This window comes from Pristiophorus japonicus, chromosome 16 (assembly GCF_044704955.1).
Source record: "Pristiophorus japonicus isolate sPriJap1 chromosome 16, sPriJap1.hap1, whole genome shotgun sequence".
NCBI lineage: Eukaryota > Metazoa > Chordata > Chondrichthyes > Pristiophoridae > Pristiophorus > Pristiophorus japonicus.
The window spans coordinates 37,685,622-37,706,345 of record NC_091992.1 but is presented as its reverse complement, the minus strand read 5'-3'; the positions used below and the strand labels follow the sequence as shown (position 1 = coordinate 37,706,345).

The following is a 20,724-nucleotide window of genomic DNA, read 5'->3' as shown; positions in this document are numbered from 1 at the left end:
GATCCAGAGTCAATGGAATGTTGGAAAATGACTGTCAATGCATCCGCTATTTCCAAGGCCACCTCCTTAAGTACTCTGAGATGCAGTCCATCAGGCCCTGGGGATTTATCGGCCTTCAATCCCATCGATTTCCCCAACACAATTTCCCGACTAATAAGGATTTCCCTCAGTTCCTCCTCCTTACTAGACCCTCTGACCCCTTTTATATCCGGAAGGTAGTTTGTGTCCTCCTTTGTGAATACCGAACCAAAGTACTTGTTCAATTGGTCCGCCATTTCTTTGTTCCCCGTTATGACTTCCCCTGATTCTGACTGCAGGAGACCTACGTTTGTCTTTACTAGCCTTTTTCTCTTTTCATATCTATAGAAACTTTTGCAATCCGTCTTAATGTTCCCTGCAAGCTTCTTCTCGTACTCCATTTTCCCTGCCCTAATCAAACCCTTTGTCCTCCTCTGCTGAGTTCTAAATTTCTCCCAGTCCCCGGGTTCGCTGCTATTTCTGGCCAATTTGTATGCCACTTCCTTGGCTTTAATACTATCCCTGATTTCCCTTGATAGCCACGGTTGAGCCACCTTCCCTTTTTTATTTTTACGCCAGACAGGAATGTACAATTGTTGTAGTTCATCCATGCGGTCTCTAAATGTCTGCCATTGCCCATCCACAGTCAACCCCTTAAGTATCATTCGCCAATCTATCCAAGCCAATTTCACGCCTCATACCTTCAAAGTTACCCTTCTTTAAGTTCTGGACCATGGTCTCTGAATTAACTGTTTCATTCTCCATCCTAATGCAGAATTCCACCATATTATGGTCACTCTTCCCCAAGGGGCCTCGCACAACGAGATTGCTAATTAATCCTCTCTCATTACACAACATCCAGTCTAAGATGGCCTCCCCCCTAGTTGGTTCCTCGACATATTGGTCTAGAAAACCATCCCTTATGCACTCCAGGAAATCCTCCTCCACCGTATTGCTTCCAGTTTGGTTAGCCCAATCTATATGCATATTAAAGTCACCCATGATAACTGCTGCACCTTTATTGCATGCACCCTTAATTTCCTGTTTGATGCCCTCCCCAACATCACTACTACTGTTTGGAGGTCTGTTCACAACTCCCACTAACGTTTTTTGCCCTTTGGTGTTCTGCAGCTCTACCCATATAGATTCCACATCATCCAAGCTTAATGTCCTTCCTAACAATTGCATTAATCTCCTCCTTAACCAGCAATGCTACCCCACCTCCTTTTCCTTTTATTCTATCCTTCCTGAATGTTGAATACCCCTGGATGTTGAGTTCCCAGCCCTGATCATCCTGGAGCCACGTCTCTGTAATCCCAATCACATCATATTTGTTAACATCTATTTGCACAGTTAATTCATCCACCTTATTACGGATACTCCTTGCATTAAGACACAAAGCCTTCAGGCTTGTTTTTTTAACACCCTTTGTCCTTTTAGAATTTTGCTGTACAGTGGCCCTTTTTGTTCTTTGCCTTGGGTTTCTCTGCCCTCCACTTTTACTCATCTCCTTTCTGTCTTTTGCTTTTGTCTCCATTTTGTTTCCCTCTGTCTCCCTGCATTGGTTCCCATCCCCCTGCCATATTTAACTCCTCCCCAACAGCACTCGCAAACACTCCCCCTCGGACATTGGTTCCGGTCCTGCCCAGGTGCAGACCGTCCGGTTTGTACTGGTCCCACCTCCCCCAGAACCGGTTCCAATGCCCCAGGAATTTGAATCCCTCCCTGCTGCACCACTGCTCAAGCTACGTATTCATCTGCGCTATCTGCGATTCCTACTCTGACTAGCACGTGGCACTGGTAGCATTCCCGAGATTACTACTTTTGAGGTCCTACTTTTTAATTTAGCTCCTAGCTCCTTAAATTCGTTTTGTAGGACCTCATCCCTTTTTTTACATATGTCGTTGGTACCAATGTGCACCACGACAGCTGGCTGTTCTCCCTCCCTTTTTAGAATGTCCTGCACCCGCTCCGAGACATCCTTGACCCTTGCACCAGGGAGGCAACATACCATCCTGGAGTCTCGGTTGTGGCCGCAGAAACGCCTATCTATTCCCCTTACAATTGAATCCCCTATCACTATCCCACTCTTTTTCCTGCCCTCCTGTGCAACAGAGCCAGCCACAGTGCCATGAACTTGGCTGCTGCTGCCCTCCCCTGATGAGTCATCCCCCCCCAACAGTACTCAAAGCAGTGTATCTGTTTTGCAGGAGGATGACCACAGGGGACCCCTGCACTACCTTCCTTGCACTGCTCTTCCTGCTGGTCTTCCATTCCCTATCTGGCTGTGGACCCTTTATTTGCGGTACGACCAACTCGCTACACGTGCTACTCACGTCATTCTCAGCATCGTGGATGCTCCAGGGTGAATCCACCCTCAGCTCCAACTCCACAACGCGGTCCGTCAGGAGCTGGAGGCGGATACACTTCCCGCACACGGAGTCGTCAGGAACACTGGAGTCGTCCCTGAGTTCCCACATGGTACAGGAGGAGCATAACACGTGACCGAGCTGTCCTGCCATGACTTAACCCTTAGATAAGCAACAACAATGCTAAAGTTTACTCACTGTTATAGAAGAGAAAAAAGAAAAACTACTCACCAATCACCAGCCAATCACTTACCCCCTTGGCTGTGACGTCACCTTTCTGTTTGTTTCTACTTCTTTTTTGCCTTCTCCCTGTAGCTGCACCAGCACGCCTCTCGCCGACCCCGGAACTCACGCCTCTCCATGCACCTCCTCGACGCTGCTCCCGACTCAGCGACGCATCTCCACACGCGAAGACCTGCGTAGAGGCCCATGTATCCCAGGGACGTAGGCGTTTCACAAGTGTCCCTGGGATCACATGGGCCAGCCCAACCACTCAAAGGAGGGGTATTCCCATTTATACTTGTGGTGAGTTCCGTATATATGGAATCACCATAAGTATGAATGGGACTACCCCCAAAAATACACAAACACCAAAAATATATTTTTTAAATCACATTTAAAATGAATCAAAATGGAATTTAATTATTTAAAACAAAAATTAAATATTTTGAAAAATAAAAGTATATATTTTAAAGGGTCTAAAAGTAAACTTACTTTATTTCACAGGTTTTTAAATGTTTAAGTTATTGAAAAAAATGTATTTTTCTGTCCTTTAAAAGTCTTACGCTGATAAAAGCAGGCCTTAAGCCTGCTTTTACCAGGTGTAAGAATTTCCGGGCACATTGGGCACAAGTTGGCCAAATAGCCCAACTCTCCGCCAGCGAATGCCTATTTTTTGTTAGATTACAGATCGCAAGTTCCGGGTTTAGGCACATGCGCAATGCATGCTTAAACCCGGAACTTGCGGGGTCCATACGGGTGCACCTTGTACGTGCCCGTAAGGGCCGTGAATTAAGCCCCATTATTAACCTGGAGCTAGGATTTTCAAAAGCTTTTAAGCACTTTTGGAAGTTTTCTACATAACCTGGAGATCAGAATGAAGCCTCTTATGTTTTCCCCCTCCCCATACAATAGTGCATTTTGAAAATAATAATAAACCTTAAAGCAACCTTAATGCAAACTCTTTTGCTTTTGCAGTTTACTATCAAACCCTTAGACAAAAAAGCAGACGTTTTCAAGTTCTACTCATCACAGCTCCGAGTGAACAAATTGGTGAGTGTATTTCCTTGTGATAGATTACATTTACAGCTTTTAGCTTACCTTGTAATCACCAAAATTATTGATGTTGTTTATGCTGCTTATCTCACATTTCTATTTATGATCAGTTCCTGTTTGTGGTAGTTTGGCTGAGATTAGCAAATCGGTGATATGGGGATTATGTCTGCTTTCCCCTGTTGCACAATGCATTGGAGCACGAATGTGCTCTGCCACTGTAATATGTACCCATTGTACTTTTGAAGGTTTGGATTACATAATCTTATAAATTTAACTTGTCTTGTAAACTTACAGTAAATGTAGGTGAGAGTTGTCTCAAATGGTTATAGTATGGATGACCAATCTCTAGAGAAGTTATTTTGTATTGTGATATCTGCAGGGTAGTTATTCATCTGTACCATGTAATGAAATAAAACAAAACCAGCTGTAGTCATGAGATGCAGTCAGAGCCTAAAGTCTGTTGCCATCTGCAGTCTCTGGTGTCTGTTTTTGCTTACCATGACAGTCATCAGTGGCAGAATAAAGGAGTAGTGATTCAGATTCTGTTTGTGCCTTGCATCTCACTCCACTCTGTGTATTCCTCATATGTGTTGCTCTCAACAGCAACCAATAATTTAACTGTATGACTATCATTCAGTTGGGCTCAATTATGTTTTAGGAGTAGAGCTGTTACCATTTTAAGATGCTAATATATTTGTTCACAATATGGATACTCTAGTATAAGAAAGATTAAAGGCTCTTTAGGCATAATGTTCATTTTAAAAATGCGTGAAATGCAATTTGTAACTTATTTTGATCTTGTGGCTTGAAATGGCATTTTTTAAAGAGATGCATTTTAAGAGATTTTAAAATGTGGAATTAAGGTAACCTACAAATTACTGTGCAAACGTTACATTGGTTCCTTTCCTGTCATACAGAATGCTGTAGAAATCAAGGTGAGAGGTCGACATTTTTAAATCAGAATTTGCACCATGTATGGAAACTTTTTAACCAGATATTCAATTTACTTTGGTGAGGAGTCGCCTGTTTCACCTTGTGTTCACACAGCTAATCAGATTGCTCACTGCAACTACCCTGTTACCATTTCTCAATTTCCACAGCGCTTTCTGTAAAGTGAAAGGAAATTAGTTTATCGAAAAATAGTCACCTATGTGCACTCCATAATTACTGGAACGGTAAGTGACTTCATTCCGTTAGGTTAAAGTAAAGTCACTTCTGCCTATTTTCAGATTTTGCAGTTGTGCATTGGAAACCATGACCTGTTCATGAGGAGAAGAAAAGTGGATTCAATTGAAGTCCAGCAGATGAAAGCTCAAGCCAGAGAAGAAAAGGCCAGAAAAAAGGTTAATCAGTTCTGTCTTGACACACAAATGATGTATAAAATAAGAACATCAGAAATAGGAGCAGGAGTAGGCCATTTGGCCCCTCGAGCCTGCTCCTCCATTCAATAAGATCATGGCTGATCTGATCATGGACTCAGCTCCACTTCCCTGCCCGCTCCCCATAACCCTTTACTCTCTTATCGCTCAAAAATCTGTATATCCCCGTCTTAAATATATTCAATAAAATACTTTATTTAATGCTGGTCCATTGGTGTGACAGGAATATTTTCCCTAAAACATGGATTGTTCTCTTTCAGATGGAACGCCAAAGATTGGCCAGAGAGAAAAAGCTGAGGGAGGAGGCTGAACGAGCAAAAGAAGATCTGGAGAGACGCCTTTATCAGTTACAGGATGAGTCCAGGCTAGCGAATGAAGCACTGGTTGGTTCACGCTATGACTGCTTGTGCTCTACAATATAGACTGTAACCACTAATTCTAAATACACAAATAAAGAAAACTAAGATGATAGTCACGCATGATGATCCATGCAGAAAGGTTATGTTGATATCAGTTGTTGACATTTTTCAAAACCTATTAGCTATACTACATGAACTTCAGCAAGCCATGTGCGAAATCGTAATGGAATTAATGTAACATAATTGTATTAATCATCAAATTTGATGATTAATACAATTATGTTACATTAATTCTTGTCGGAGACTGGATAACTATCTCTAAGAGCAGGATTTATGGGAAGGAGAGTTTGGCATATCATTTTGCAGGAATTTTATTTAAGGAAATAATGGCCCCTGGCCAAGTGAATTTCTGTGGATGTGATGTATTTAGACTTCAAAGTTTTTAATACCATGCCACACGGTCGGATGGCATGAAATTGGGAGCGTTTCTGAGGTTGATTGGAAATTGGCTGAACTAAAGAAAGGAAAGGCTAGTAGTGAATAGAGCTGCATCGACATGGCAAGGGGTCACTAAGGGATTACCGCAGGGATCAGTGCAGAGCCATTGCTATTTACATTATATTTAAATCATTTGGAAATGGGAACAGAAACAAAATAGTCTAAATTTGCAGGTGACCAACAAATTAGGAGAGAGTTAACTGATGAGGAAGAGACAAATCAAATATTAAAGGATCTGGATAGATTGGAGTGGTCAGCTGTGGCTCAGTGGGTAACACACTCGCCTCTGAATCAGAAGGTTGTGGGTTCAAGTCCAACTCCAGAGACTTGAGCGCACAAATCTAGGCTGGCACTCCATTGCAGCGCTGAGGGAGTGCTGCACTGTCGGAGGTAGCGTCTTTTGGGGCCCCGTCTGATCTCTCGGGTGGACATAAAAGATCCCATGGCATTATTTTGAAGAAGATCAGGGGAGTTATCTCTGGTGTCCTGGCCAATATTTATCCCTTAATCAACATAACAAAAACTGATTAGCTGGTCATTTTCACTTTGCTGTTTGTGGGAGTTTGCTGTGTGCGAATTGGCTGACACATTTCCCACATTACATAAGAACATAAGAAATTGGAACAGGAGTAGGCCATACGGCCCCTCGAGCCTGCTCTGCCATTCAATACGATCGTGGCTGATCTGATCAAAGACTCAGCTCCACTTCCCCGCCTGCTCCCCATAACCCCTTATCCCCTTATCATTTAAGAAATTGTCTATTTCTGTCTTAAATTTATTCAGTGTCCCAGCTTCCATAGCTCTCTGAGGCAGCGAATCCCACAGATTTACAACCCTCTGAGAGAAGAAATTTCTCCACATCTCCGTTTTAAATGGGCGGTCCCTTATTCTAAGATCGTGCCCTGGTCTCCCCCATCAGTGGAAACATCCTCTTTGCATCCACCTTGTCAAGCCCCCTCATAATCTTACACGTTTCGATAAGATCACCTCTCATTCTTCTGAACTCCAATGAGTAGAGGCCCAACCTACTCAACCTGTCCTCATAAGTCAACCTCCTCATCCCTGGAATCAACCTAGTGAACCTTCTCTGAACTGCCTCCAAAGCAAATATATCCTTTTGTAAATATGGAAACCAAAACTGCACGCAGTATTCCAGGTGTGGCCTAATCAATACCTTGTGTAGCTGTAGCAAGACTTTCCTGCTTTTATACTCCATCCCCTTTACAATAAAGGTCAAGATACCATTGGCTTTCCTGATCACTTGCTGTACTTGCATACTATCCTTTTGTGTTTTGTGCACAAGTACCCCCAGATCCCACTGTACTGCAGCACTTTGCAATATTTTTCCATTGAAATAATAACTTGCTCTTTGATTTTTTTTTCTGCCAAATTGCATGATCTCACACTTTCCAACATTATACTCCATCTGCCAAATTTTTGTCCACTCACTTAGCCTGTCTATGTCCTTTTGCAGATTTTGTGTGTCCTCCTCACTCATTGCTTTTCCTCCCATCTTTGTATCGTCGGCAAACTTGGCTATGTTACACTCAGTCCCTTCTTCCAAGTTGTTAATATAGATTGTAAATAGTTGGGGTCCCAGCACTGATCCCTGCGGCACCCCACGAGTTACTGGTTGCCAACCAGAGAATGAACCATTTATCCCGACTCTCTTGTTAGTTAACCAAACCTCTATCCATGGTAATATATTACCCCCAACCCTGTGAACTTTTATCTTGTGCAGTAACCTTTTATGTGGCACCTTGTCAAATGCCTTCTGGAAGTCCAAATACACCACATCCACTGGTTCCCCTTTATCCACCCTGTTCATTACATCCTCAAAGAACTTCAGCAAATTTGTCAAACATGACTTCCACTTCATAAATCCATGCTGACTCTGCCTGACCGAATTTTGCCTTTTCAAATGTCCTGCTACTGCTTCTTGAATAATGGACTCCAACATTTTGCTAACCACAGATGTGAGATACCACAGATGTGAGATGTCACAACAGTGAAGACACTTCAAGAAGTATTTCATTTGCTATAAAGCGCTTTTGAGGCATCTTTCTTAGTCAGACAGAGTGGCAAGTAGCATTTAATGTGGAAAAATACAAATTAATGAGACTTAATAAAGGGAAGTAAACAGTGGGACTGTAAACTAAATGGCTCTAGGCTGTCAGACACAACACAGGAATGGGATCTGGGGCTATTGGTGGATAGATTATGGAAACCAATACTACAGTATGCAGCAGCAACAGGGAAGCAAACTGGATCTTGAGGTACATAGCTAGAGGAATGAAGCACAAATCCCAGAAGGTGATAGAATGTGTAGAATATGGCCACGTGTGAAATACTGTGTGCAACTCATCTCATCATATTACAACAAGGATATCCAGGCGTTGAAGGCAGTGCAGAAAACTAGATATCAGGGTGACCAAACTTGGACCTAGGTTAAGGGATCCGAGCTATCATGAGGAGATGAAGAGCCTGGAATTGTTTACTCTGGAGAAGAGAAAACTAAGGGGAGATTTATGCAAGTTTTCACGTTCTCAAGGCAGTTGATAAATTGAGCTCTGCTGATACGTCCAAGATTGCCACAAACTCTAGAACCAAGGAACATGGACACAAGCTTAGAAGAGGGAAAGTGCATAGACAGTTTAGATTGAATTACTTTATACAGAATTTGGAGAACATATGGAACAAAATTCCCAAGGAGTAGATGGAGGCAGATAATGTGAAACATTTTAAGGGAGAATTGGATAGATATACGAGGGAGTGGGCGATTGAGAGGTATTTGGTCTTGGAACTGGCTGGATGGACTGCAGAGTCTTTTCCAGTCTACACTTTCCTAATTGTCAGTCCCTCTTTTTTTTCATTTTCTTCCTTGCACATATTCTCCTCAAAGTAGTTTGGAATGTGTTTAAAAAGGGCACTGTGCAAACAGTAATTGCAGATTTTTACTAATTTCCTTAAGGTCATAAAACAAAGATGCATTTCCTGTGCTAACTCGCAATTTAAGATTGACTCTGGCCCTCTCTGAAACTTGACTCAAGATGCAGCTTTCAGTAAGACCTAAAATTAAACATTAAAATTCCCACAATTTTGGCCACATGTGGTGTATGAATTAAATGGAATGGCTAGACCTATTAGTCAGTTTCAAACTGAATTATCCATAAGAACATAAGAATTAGGAACAGGAGTAGGCCATCTAGCCCCTCGAGCCTGCTCTGCCATTCAATAAGATCATGGCTGATCTGGTCGTGGACTCCGCTCCACTTACCCGCCCGCTCCCCGTAACCCTTAATTCCCTTATTGGTTAAAAATCGATCTATCTTTGACTTGAAAACATTCAATGAGCCAGCCTCAACTGCTTCCTTGGGCAGAGAATTCCGCAGATTCACAACCCTCTGGGAGAAGAAATTCTTTCTCAACTCGGTTTTAAATTGGCTCCTCTGTATTTTGAGGCTGTGCCCCCTAGTTCTAGTCTCCCCCACCAATGGAAACAACCTCTCTGCCTCTATCTTGTCTATCCCTTTCATGATTTTAAATGTTTCTATAAGATCACCCCTCATCCTTCTGAACTCCAAGGACCCAGTCTACTCAATCTATCATCATAAGGTAACCCTCTCATTTCTGGAATCAGCCTAGTGAATCGTCTCTGTACCCCTTCCAAAGCTAGTATATCCTTCCTTAAGTAAGGTGACCAAAACTGCACGCAGTACCCCAGGTGCGGCCTCACCAATACCTTATACAGTTGCAGCAAGACCTCCCTGCTTTTGTACTCCATCCCTTTCGCAATGAAGGCCAACATTCCATTCGCCTTCCTGATTACCTGCTGCACCTGCAAACTAACCTTTTGGAATTCATGCACAAGGACCCCCAGGTCCCTCTGCACCACAGCATGTTGTAATTTCTCCCCATTCAAATAATATTCCCTTTTACTGTTTTTTTCCCCAAGGTGGATGACCTCACACTTTCCGACATTGTATTCCATCTGCCAAACCTTAGCCCATTCGCTTAACCTATCCAAATCTCCTTGCAGCCTCTGAGTCCTCGACACAACCCGCTTTCCCACTAATCTTAGTGTCATCTGCAAATGTTGTTGCACTACACTCTGTCCCCTCTTCTAGGTCATCTATGTATATTGTAAACAGTTGTGGTCCCAGCACTGATCCCTGTGGCACACCACTAACCACTGATTTCCAACTGGAAAAGGACCCATTTATCCCGACTCTCTGCTTTCTGTTCGCCAGCCAATTCTCTATCCATGCTAATACATTTCCTCTGACTCCGCGTACCTTTATCTTCTGCAGTAACCTTTTGTGTGGCACCTTATCGAATGCCTTTTGGAAATCTAAATACACCACATTCATCGGTACACCTCTATCCACCATGCTCGTTATATCCTCAAAGAATTCCAGTAAGTTAGTTAAACATGATTTCCCCTTCATGAATCCATGCTGCGTCTGCTTGATTGCACTATTCCTATCCAGATGTCCCGCTATTTCTTCCTTAATAATAGTTTCAAGCATTTTCCCCACTACAGATGTTAAACTAACCGGCCTATAGTTACCTGCCTTTTGCCTGCCCCTTTTTTAAACAGAGGCGTTACATTAGCTGCTCTCCAATCCGCTGGTACCTCCCCAGAGTCCAGAGAATTTTGGTAGATTATAACGAATGCATCTGCTATAACTTCCGCTATCTCTTTTAATACCCTGGTATGCATTTCATCAGGACCAGGGGACTTGTCGACCTTCAGTCCCATTAGCCTGTCCAGCACTACCCCCCTAGTGATAGTGATTGAGTCAAGTTCCTCCCTTCCCACATTCCTGTGGCCTGCAAATTTTGGCATGGTTTTTGTGTTTTCCACTGTGAAGACGGAAGCAAAATAATTGTTTAAGGTCTCAGCCATTTCCACATTTCCCATTATTAAATCCCCCTTTTCATCTTCTAAGTGACCAACATTTACTTTAGTCACTCTTTTCCGTTTTATATATCTGTAAAAGCTTTTATTATCTGTTTTTATGTTTTGTGCAAGTTTACTTTCGTAATCTATCTTCCCTTTCTTTATTGCTTTCTTAGTCATTCTTTGCTGTTGCTTAAAATTTTCCCAATCCTCTAGTTTCCCACTAACCTTGGCCACCTTATACGCATTGGTCTTTGATTTGATACTTTCCTATATTTCCTTGGTTATCCACGGCTGGTTATCTCTTCTCTTGCCGCCCTTCTTTTTCACTGGAATATATTTTTGTTGCGCACTATGAAAGAGCTCCTTAAAAGTCTTCCACTGTTCCTCAATTGTGCCACCGTTTAGTCCTTGTTTCCAGTCTACTTTAGCCAACTCTGCCCTCATCCCACTGTAGTCCCCTTTGTTTAAGCATAGTACGCTCGTTTCTGACACAACTTCCTCATCCTCAATCTGTATTACAAATTCAACCATATTGTGATCACTTATTCCGAGAGGATCTTTTACGAGGAGATCGTTTATTTTTCCTGTCTCGTTACACAGGACCAGATCCAAGATGGCTTGCTCCCTTGTAGGTTCTGTTACATACTGTTCTAAGAAACAATCCCGTATGCATTCTATGAATTCCTCCTCCAGGCTACCCCCTGCGATTTGATTTGACCAATCGATATGTAGGTTAAAATCCCCCATAACTACTGCTGTTCCTTTTTCACATGCCTCCATTATTCCCTTGATTATTGCCCGCCCCACCGTGAAGTTATTATTTGATGGCATTGCTGGTTAAAGAGGAGATTAATGCAGTAGTTAGGAAGGACATTAGCTTGGATAATGTAGAATCTATATGGATAGAGCTGCAGTACACCAAAGGGCAAAAAACGTTAGTGGGAGTTGTGTACAGACCTCCAAACAGTAGTAGTGATGTTGGGGAGGGCATCAAACAGGAAATTAGGGGTGCATGCAATAAAGGTGCAGCAGTTATCATGGGTGACTTTAATATGCATATAGATTGGGCTAACCAAACTGGAAGCAATACGGTGGAGGAGGATTTCCTGGAGTGCATAAGGGATGGTTTTCTAGACCAATATGTCGAGGAACCAACTAGGGGGGAGGCCATCTTAGACTGGATGTTGTGTAATGAGAGAGGATTAATTAGCAATCTCGTTGTGCGAGACCCCTTGGGGAAGAGTGACCATAATATAGTGGAATTCTACATTAGGATGGAGAATGAAACAGTTAATTCAGAGACCATGGTCCAGAACTTAAAGAAGGGTAACTTTGAAGGTATGAGGCATGAATTGGCTAGGATAGATTGCCGAATGATACTTAAGGGGTCGACAGTGGATGGGCAATGGCAGACATTTAGAGACCGCATGGATGAACTACACCAATTGTACATCCCTGTCTGGCGTAAAAATAAAAAAGGGAAGTTGGCTCAACCATGGCTATCAAGGGAAATCAGGGATAGTATTAAAGCCAAGGAAGTGGCATACAAATTGGCCAGAAATAGCAGCGAACCCGGGGACTGGGAGAAATTTAGAACTCAGCTGAGGAGGACAAAGGGATTGATTAGGGCAGGGAAAATAGAGTACGAGAAGAAGCTTGCAGGGAACATTAAGACGGATTGCAAAGGTTTCTTTAGATATGTAAAGAGAAAAAGGCTAGTAAAGACAAACGTAGGTCCCCTGCAGTCAGAATCAGGGGAAGTCATAACGGGGAACAAAGAAATGGCAGACCAATTGAACAAGTACTTTGGTTCGGTATTCACTAAGGAAGACACAAACAACCTTCCGGATATAAAAGGGGTCAGAGGGTCGAGTAAGAAGGAGGAACTGAGGGAAACCCTTATTAGTCGGGAAATTGTGTTGGGGAAATTGATGAGATTGAAGGCCGATAAATCCCCAGGGCCTGATGGACTGCATCCCAGAGTACTTAAGGAGGTGGCCTTGGAAATAGCGGATAAATTGACAGTCATTTTCCAACATTCCATAGATTCTGGATCAGTTCCTATGGAGTGGAGGGTAGCCAATGTAACCCCACTTTTTAAAAAAGGAGGAAGAGTGAAAACAGGGAATTATAGACCGGTCAGCCTGACATCGGTAGTGGGTAAAACGATGGAATCAATTATTAAGGATGTCATAGCAGCGCATTTGGAAAGAGGTGACATGATAGGTCCAAGTCAGCATGGATTTGTGAAAGGGAAATCATGCTTGACAAATCTTTTGGAATTTTTTGAGGATGTTTCCAGTAGAGTGGACAAGGGAGAACCAGTTGATGTGGTGTATTTGGACTTTCAGTTGGCTTTCGACAAGGTCTCACACACGAGATTAATGTGCAAAGTTAAAGCACATGGGATTGGGGGTAGTGTGCTGACGTGGATTGAGAACTGGTTGTCAGACGGGAAGCAAAGAGTAGGAGTAAATGGGTACTTTTCACAATGGCAGGCAGTGACTAGTGGGGTACCGTAAGGTTCTGTGCTGGGGCCCCAGCTGTTTACATTGTACATTAATGATTTAGACGAAGGGATTAAATGTAGTATCTCCAAATTTGCGGATGACACTAAGTTGGGTGGCAGTGTGAGCTGTGAGGAGGATGCAATGAGGCTGCAGAGTGACTTGGATAGGTTAGGTGAGTGGGCAAATGCATGGCAGATGAAGTATAATGTGGATAAATGTGAGGTTATCCACTTTGGTGGTAAAAACAGAGAGACAGACTATTATCTGAATGGTGACAGATTAGGAAAAGGGGAGCTGCAACTAGACCTGGGTGTCATGGTACATCAGTCATTGAAGATTGGCATGCAAGTACAGCAGGCGGATAAGAAAGCAAATGGCATGTTGGCCTTCATAGCGAGGGGATTTGAGTACAGGGGCAGGGAGGTGTTACTACATTTGTACAGGGCCTTGGTGAGGCCACACCTGGAGTATTGTGTACAGTTTTGGTCTCCTAACTTGAGGAAGGACATTCTTGCTATGGAGGGAGTGCAGCGAAGGTTCACCAGACTGATTCCCGGGATGGCGGGACTGACATATCAAGAAAGACTGGATCAACTGGGCTTGTATTCACGAGTTCAGAAGAATGAGAGGGGACCTCATTGAAACGTATACAATTCTGACGGGTTTAGACAGGTTAGATGCAGGAAGAATGTTCCCAATGTTGGGGAAGTCCAGAACCAGGGGTCACAGTCTAAGGATAAGGGGTAAGCCATTTAGGACCGAGATGAGGAGAAACTTCTTCACCCAGAGAGTGGTGAACCTGTGGAATTCTCTACCACAGAAAGTTGTTGAGGCCAATTCACTAAATATATTCAAAAAGGAGTTAGATGTAGTCCTTACTACTAGGGGGATCAAGGGGTATGGTGAAAAAGCAGGAATGGGGTACTGAAGTTGCATGTTCAGCCATGAACCCATTGAATGGTAGTGCAGGCTCGAAGGGCCGAATGGCCTATTCCTGCACCTATTTTCTGTTTCTATGGCTTCCCATCCAAAGACCATGGCAGCATTGAGCTAATGCATACCAAGGCGATAGAGCTAGAAGTAACCAGTTTTAATTGTGCTGCACAATGACCAAAAAAAAGAAGAAAGTAATAGACAGTGGACAAGAAGGCTTCAATGTTGTCACAAGTACTGGTACCCATTCAGAAAATTAATGCTTTTTATTAGATCCGATCGGAGGAGACAGCTGATTTACTTGCTGAGAAGGCACAGATTGCAGAAGAGGAGGCCAAGCTGCTTGCTCAGAAAGCCGCAGAGGCAGAGCAGGAGAGGCAAAGATTGGAGGTCACAGCCCTGAAGACGAAAGAGGAGAAGCGTCTAATGGAGCAGAAGATGCGAGAAGCTGAGCTGATAGCTGTCAAGCTAGTGGAGGAATCCGAGAGGAGGTTGGTTAAATTACATTTGCAAATCAGTCATTTTGCCTAAGGGATAAAAGGCAAATGCGATTTAGCTTTTATTAAAGCCAATGTCATCAGATGGGGAATACAAAACCTAAAGTTGAACGAGTTAGCATTAAATGTGATAGTTATGTGACACTACCTATAACTGTCAGTCTTTCTCTTCTTCATGCTTTTACCATCACATTTTGTTGATTAGCTCCGTATAAGACAAATCGGAACTACGGAAATAGCGAATATATGAATCAAGTGTGAAGAAGGTGACTAGAAAATGACAAAATGAAAAACTACAAAGGACTTATGAAAACAATCAATCCTAAGTGGCCAGTCAAGATAACCTGTATGTAAGAGCAAAGCCACTAAACTGCCATCTTCACTGTCCCACTAATCTTGGCCTCTTCCACGAGTAGATAATTATGCCTCCATGATCTGCCCCTCGATGGGTGAGCTTTCCGATGTGGGGAATGCGCCTCATGGGCATTGTGTGCAAATTTCTCCTGAAACAAGATTGAGGGAATTAGGTCATTTACATGTGTCTCTCAGGTAGCATCAAACAGCCAATATAAATGATCTGGTATCAACCTGGTGAAGGGAAGAAAGGGTTTTTAAGATAGTGTGTGCAATTAATTGCTGTCTTGGAGATGGTGACACACACTAAGATCCCGAATTAGTGCCACGTCCACCCGCCCCACCCTCACCCTTAAACTGCAGTGCAGTGTGAAGAGTTACTTGTGCAGCTATTAATTTTAGAAGGTGTGTTGATGACCAAGGAAGGAAAGGTAGTCTGACTGTTATCTTGTCAGCCTTCGTCATGTGTTTAAACTTTTTCCGGCACTGGTCTGTAGTTCCGGGAATGAGCGAGGTGGCACATAATGTCGCTGCCACCTCCCAGTCCATGGCATGTGAGACACTTTATTTATGGCTTAATTCTGTGGAGATTCAGCAGCTTTTCTCTCATTGGTGCATCTCATGCAAGAGGGTTTGTAGAACACTCTCATTAAAATTGCGTGCTCTCTTTTCTGCCTTCCTACAGTGCCCTTCTCCCCTTTTGGGCTGCCTCTGCCAGATCCTCCAATGGGAGACATTTTTTGAAAGTGGCATCAAATCACACACAAACCATCCTGTTGAGCTACCTGACAGTCATCTTACTGAGCCAAACACTTTCCTATTTACCTGCTTCTTCCCCAGCCTGCTGTTGGTCTCTAACCGGTCTTGGATTTTTATCGGCTCAACTCTCATTTCCAAGCCCTGCAGTGCATTACTCTTATTTTACATGGGATTTGTGCTACTGAACCACCAATGGATATTTAGATGAGCTGCCCCCGCCAGCGGTGCGGAGAATTAGTAGGTGCAAGCCCCAACTCAGCAGCGCAAAACAGTTGTAGTTGGCCATATGTTGGGAGAACAGCAGCCAGAAGACCCTGAGCTTGGTGGCCAGTTCTGCAGCTGCAACGGTTCTGTTTTTGCATCTGTTTCCAAGACCCTAGACGTTTGCTCTGGGAGTGTAACCAAACCATACTGATGATCTGGTCCATCAACTGTGGGAGTTCTGAGGCCGAGAGAGGCGGAGCACTCTTTGGGTACACTGCACCTGTCAAATGCCCAGACAAACCTTGGGGGGTGGGGGTGAGGGTGAGGGAAGGAATATTGGGGGTGAGGGGTTAAAGTCATAGACAGCATACAGCATGAATTCACCTGTATGGAGGTAAAGGGTTATGAGGAGAGACTTAAGATACTGGAACTATCTCTGCTCGACCTGAATGACCTCCTTCTGTGCTGTGAACTTTTATAATTCTATGGGCCTGCTAAGGTCAGAAGCTGGCGCTGTGGGGAATTTAAGTGCTGAGCCCGCATTCTGCTGTTCAATTTGATCATGGCTGATTTGTATCTTAACATTTACCTGCCTTGGTTCCATATCCCTTAATGCCCCTGCCTATCAATCTCAGTTTCAGAAGGCACAAGCCATTCTCTGAAGCAGCACATTGATGCTCTGCTGCACTGCCCATCAAATTAAGTTACTGTTTTTTTTAAATCATGTGTTTGTCACATTCTTTAATTTTAAAATACTCTTATTTTAGGTCCAAGGAAGCAGAACAGCTGAAACAGGATCTAAATGAAGCCAGAGAGGCAGAGAGAAGAGCCAAGCACAGACTGTTGGAGATTACAAAACCCAGTTATCCAGTACGTGTCAAAACATTCATGTAAACTTCTGATAAGACTGTGATAAGTACTTTATTGCTGTAAAGTGCTTTGAGATGTGGTTGTGAAAGGTGCTATATAAATGCAAGTCTTTTTTAATGCTTCATATAAATATTATAATTATTTTTATTGAAACTCTACATTAGCAGTTCTAAACAAATATATTTACACTAAGTAATGTGACAGTTTAAAAGTTTATCTATGGAGCTAAAATGGTGGCTATACGTCAGAAGAAATTAATTGGCTGGACAATGCTCTGGGAGATCCTGAACTTGTGAAAGGCGCTTTATAGATGCAAGTTCTTCAACAATATCAGTAAATGTGTAAAGCTCTTTCTGATATCTCAATATTTCAATCTGCTTTACTTAGCTTATTGCTTCATATTCTGCTCATCCCCCGGCTGATGTTGGTGATCTGAACCTAGAATCTGGATCTTTTAAATTTGACTTCAAGGACACAGATATGAAGCGACTCTCCATGGAGATAGAACGAGAACGGTACGTTGATGTACTTCTTCCTCCCATGCCTCTCATTCATGAATAGCATCGTTACCAGACACAGTGGAGATGTACTGAATCTCTGCTATGGCATGGTTATACAACCAAGTTAATGGTATCTGATTTTCATGTGTCCTGTCCATGTGGAATGTAGATATGTGGTGAGAGCTTTGTTGGTTTTGCACTCTTCACTATTTCCAACTTCGCCACCCAACTCCCCAGTCACACCCAAATATAGACAGATGTCATAACCTTCTCCCAATGCTTCCAGACTCTAATAGCATCTCCTCTTCCCCCAAACACCCTAATGGGAACATACTCCAGTGTTGCCAAACCCTGATACCATCCACCATGCAGGCAAACCGCTCAGAACTGCTCGACCCAAGACCTTGCGCCAGTGCAACTTGACCCCAGCACACTCTCAACATATAATTATAGTCCCGGCAAGTAGTTTATTATTTAAAGTGTAATATTTAGTCTTTAGACATAGAGAAGATGTTTCCACTTGTGGTGAATCCAGAACCAGAGGCCATAAATATAAGATAGTCAATAATAAATCCAATAAGGAATTCAGGAGTAACCTTTACTCAGAGAGTGGTTAGAAATGTGGAACTTGCTACCACATGTGGACTGGTTGAGGTGAATAACATAGATGTATTCAAGGGGAAGCTTGGTAAGTACATGAGGGATAAAGGAATAGAAAGATATGTTTATTGGGTGAGATGAAGTAAGGTGGGAGGAGGCTCCTGTGGAGCATAAGCACCAGCACGAATGACCTTTTTCTGTGCTGTAAATTGTAGGTAATTTATGATCATCATGAAAAAGGCAGAGAGTTGTGGAATTTATTACCCAAAACATTGTTTAAATATAATGCTGTCATGTAATAAAAATGGAATTAAAGATATTCAGTCATTGTAAATCAGTGGCCCTGATAATGGATCACGCATTACCGGGCATAACACCACTACTTTTATAAAACAACAGGACAGAGGACAAGTGTGAGGACATGACAGAGAGCGTAGCAAAAGTGAATGTGTGTGTACGCGACAGAAACAGACATTATGTGCAACTACATGCCCCTGGATGTGAGCCCATCGCCGGTATATCCGATTTACTGTGAGCAATGCCATAGGAGATCCACAAATAATATTTTTAAAACTGCATCTAGCAAGCTATTTTGTCACACAATTCCTGTAACACTTCCATATCACTCTTGTCATAGTCAGCTTCAGGTGTAATGCTTAAGCACAGTCAAATTTCTATATTTTTTGCAGCTAATTAGTTGAATGTTTCCACCTCAGGCATATTTCTTCCTGTTGATTGCTGATATGCAAAATTTATTCATTTGGATTCAGTCGTATATTAATTTATTTGAAACAATTGTTGAAAAAATGAAGGAAACCGAAATGTTCTTTCAGAAATATTAAACTTGTCTTTTTCTTTTTTATGTCCTGGAGTGAATTAATTAATTTTTTTTCCAAAGCTGTAGTTTTTCCATGGACTGGCTCTCGGACAAATTCCTGGGCTTGTAAACCTGGCTTTTCCCCCTCCTGATTATCTTTCCCCCCTCCTGATTAGTTCAGTGTGCGTGCAAAGCTCTTTGTTCCATATGGGCTTCTCTCTTCTCCATCCCCCCATGACTTTTACTGACCTGCTACTGATTTATCCTGGAACTCCCTGCCCAAACCTTTCCACCTCTCTTTCCTCTTTCAAGATGCACCTTAAAACATACCTCTTTGACCAAGCTTTTGGTCACCTGCGCTAATTTCTGCTTATGCGGCTCGATGTCAATTTTTAAAATCTCAATGCTCCTGTGAAGCGCCATGGGACATTTCACTACGTTAAAGGCGCTATATAAATACACATTGTTGTTGCCTGCCAGCCTGCTAAGATCCTGCCCTACTGAACTGTTCCTGCTGGCCCAGCCCACCCGCTGCCTGACAAACTTCTCTTTCTCAAAGGCTCTAGTGCCATCCCTGAGTTGCTTCCTCCATTTTCTGAATCAGACTGGTCCTCCCAGTGAGTTCCTGGCTAAGAGCCAGCTTTAAATTGCTTCAAGCACTTGCTGTGTTTTTATTGTGTTTGTTGTCTATACAGTTGGCAAACAGAGTAAAATGTAGTAAGCACGTTGAGTGGCTGAAAGCCAGTTCTTGAATGGTGGTCAGGAATTCAGTGAGACAGCTCCCATTTGAGTTTGAGGGATAGGGTAACATGATGGGCTACTTTCAGCGGGGCCATTTTCCCCTTAAATGTTCCCAGACCCTGTCTCATTAACTGAAGTATTCCACCTCGTAAATTTCTTCCTGTTTTGGGAAATGTGCTAAGTTTCAGGCAGGTACCAGGCATATAGCAGCATTGGGAAGTGTGGGAGATGGTGTGGGGTTTGGTGGAACTGGAGTGAAGGTACTGCAACTGGACAACATTGTGGTGGGGATGCTGAGATTTTGCAGTGTATTTAAAAATGATTGATTTATTGAAGTAAATTCAAGCCTGTAATTTTAGAGTTTGGCAAAAACCATACTTAGCTTTGATTTTAGTATTATAATGTTATCTGTGGTCATTAATGAGGCTACTAACTTGCAAATCAGTACAGGATACAGGTTGAACCTTCCTTATCCGGCACCCTCGGGACCTGACCTGTGCCGAATAAGGGATTTTGCCAGGTGAGGGGACGTCAGCGGCCCGAGGTCGGAGAGGGAGGGAGGGTGGGGGATGGAGGTGGTCGGCGCTCCGGGCAGGCCTGAAGTGTTGGCGAGTCCTCGGCGGGCCGGGTGTTGGCGTGGCCCCAGTGGGTGTTGGCACAGCCTCAAAGTTGGGGTGAAGGTCAGCTGCGTTCTGCGCATGTGCCCCCGGCCGCCGGAATCATGCCGGACGAGGGGTGGTGCCAGATAAGGGAGGTCCAACCTGTATCAGATATTTTCTGTAATCCTACTTGGCAGTCTTGTAGAGACAAGTGACATTTACACAATGTTCTTGGCTTCCATTGTTTGTGGATTCCTTAGTGTGGAGTACATGGAGAAAAGCAAACATCTGCAAGAACAGCTGAAGGAGCTAAAAACTGAAATTGAAGCTCTGAAACTGGAGGAACGACATGCTAACATGGGCATCCCTACCAGTGAGGCTATGGAATTTGCTGAAAATGCTTATACGCCACTGAGTAATGTGAGTTTTCTTTAATGTGTGTGTCTATTTATATGTGGCTTATGCAGGCCTTCAATATTCAGATCACGGGGGTAGGGGTTTTAGGCATGGAGCACCCAGCTATTAGAGAAGAAGAA

At 43.1% G+C, this 20,724-nt stretch overlaps 1 protein-coding gene across 2 annotated transcripts in view; it reads left to right on the top strand.

Moving 5' to 3' along the window:
- Positions 1-20,724, top strand: part of nf2b (NF2, moesin-ezrin-radixin like (MERLIN) tumor suppressor b) — a 98,036-nt gene that overhangs the window by 61,943 nt on the left and 15,369 nt on the right. For both annotated transcript variants that reach the window (XM_070857216.1, XM_070857217.1), the window contains exons 10-16: positions 3,585-3,659; positions 4,892-5,005; positions 5,302-5,424; positions 14,521-14,738; positions 16,829-16,931; positions 17,319-17,446; positions 20,449-20,608. In XM_070857216.1, coding sequence (XP_070713317.1) covers positions 3,585-3,659; positions 4,892-5,005; positions 5,302-5,424; positions 14,521-14,738; positions 16,829-16,931; positions 17,319-17,446; positions 20,449-20,608 — 921 coding nt within the window. The remainder of the gene's footprint in view (positions 1-3,584; positions 3,660-4,891; positions 5,006-5,301; positions 5,425-14,520; positions 14,739-16,828; positions 16,932-17,318; positions 17,447-20,448; positions 20,609-20,724) is intronic.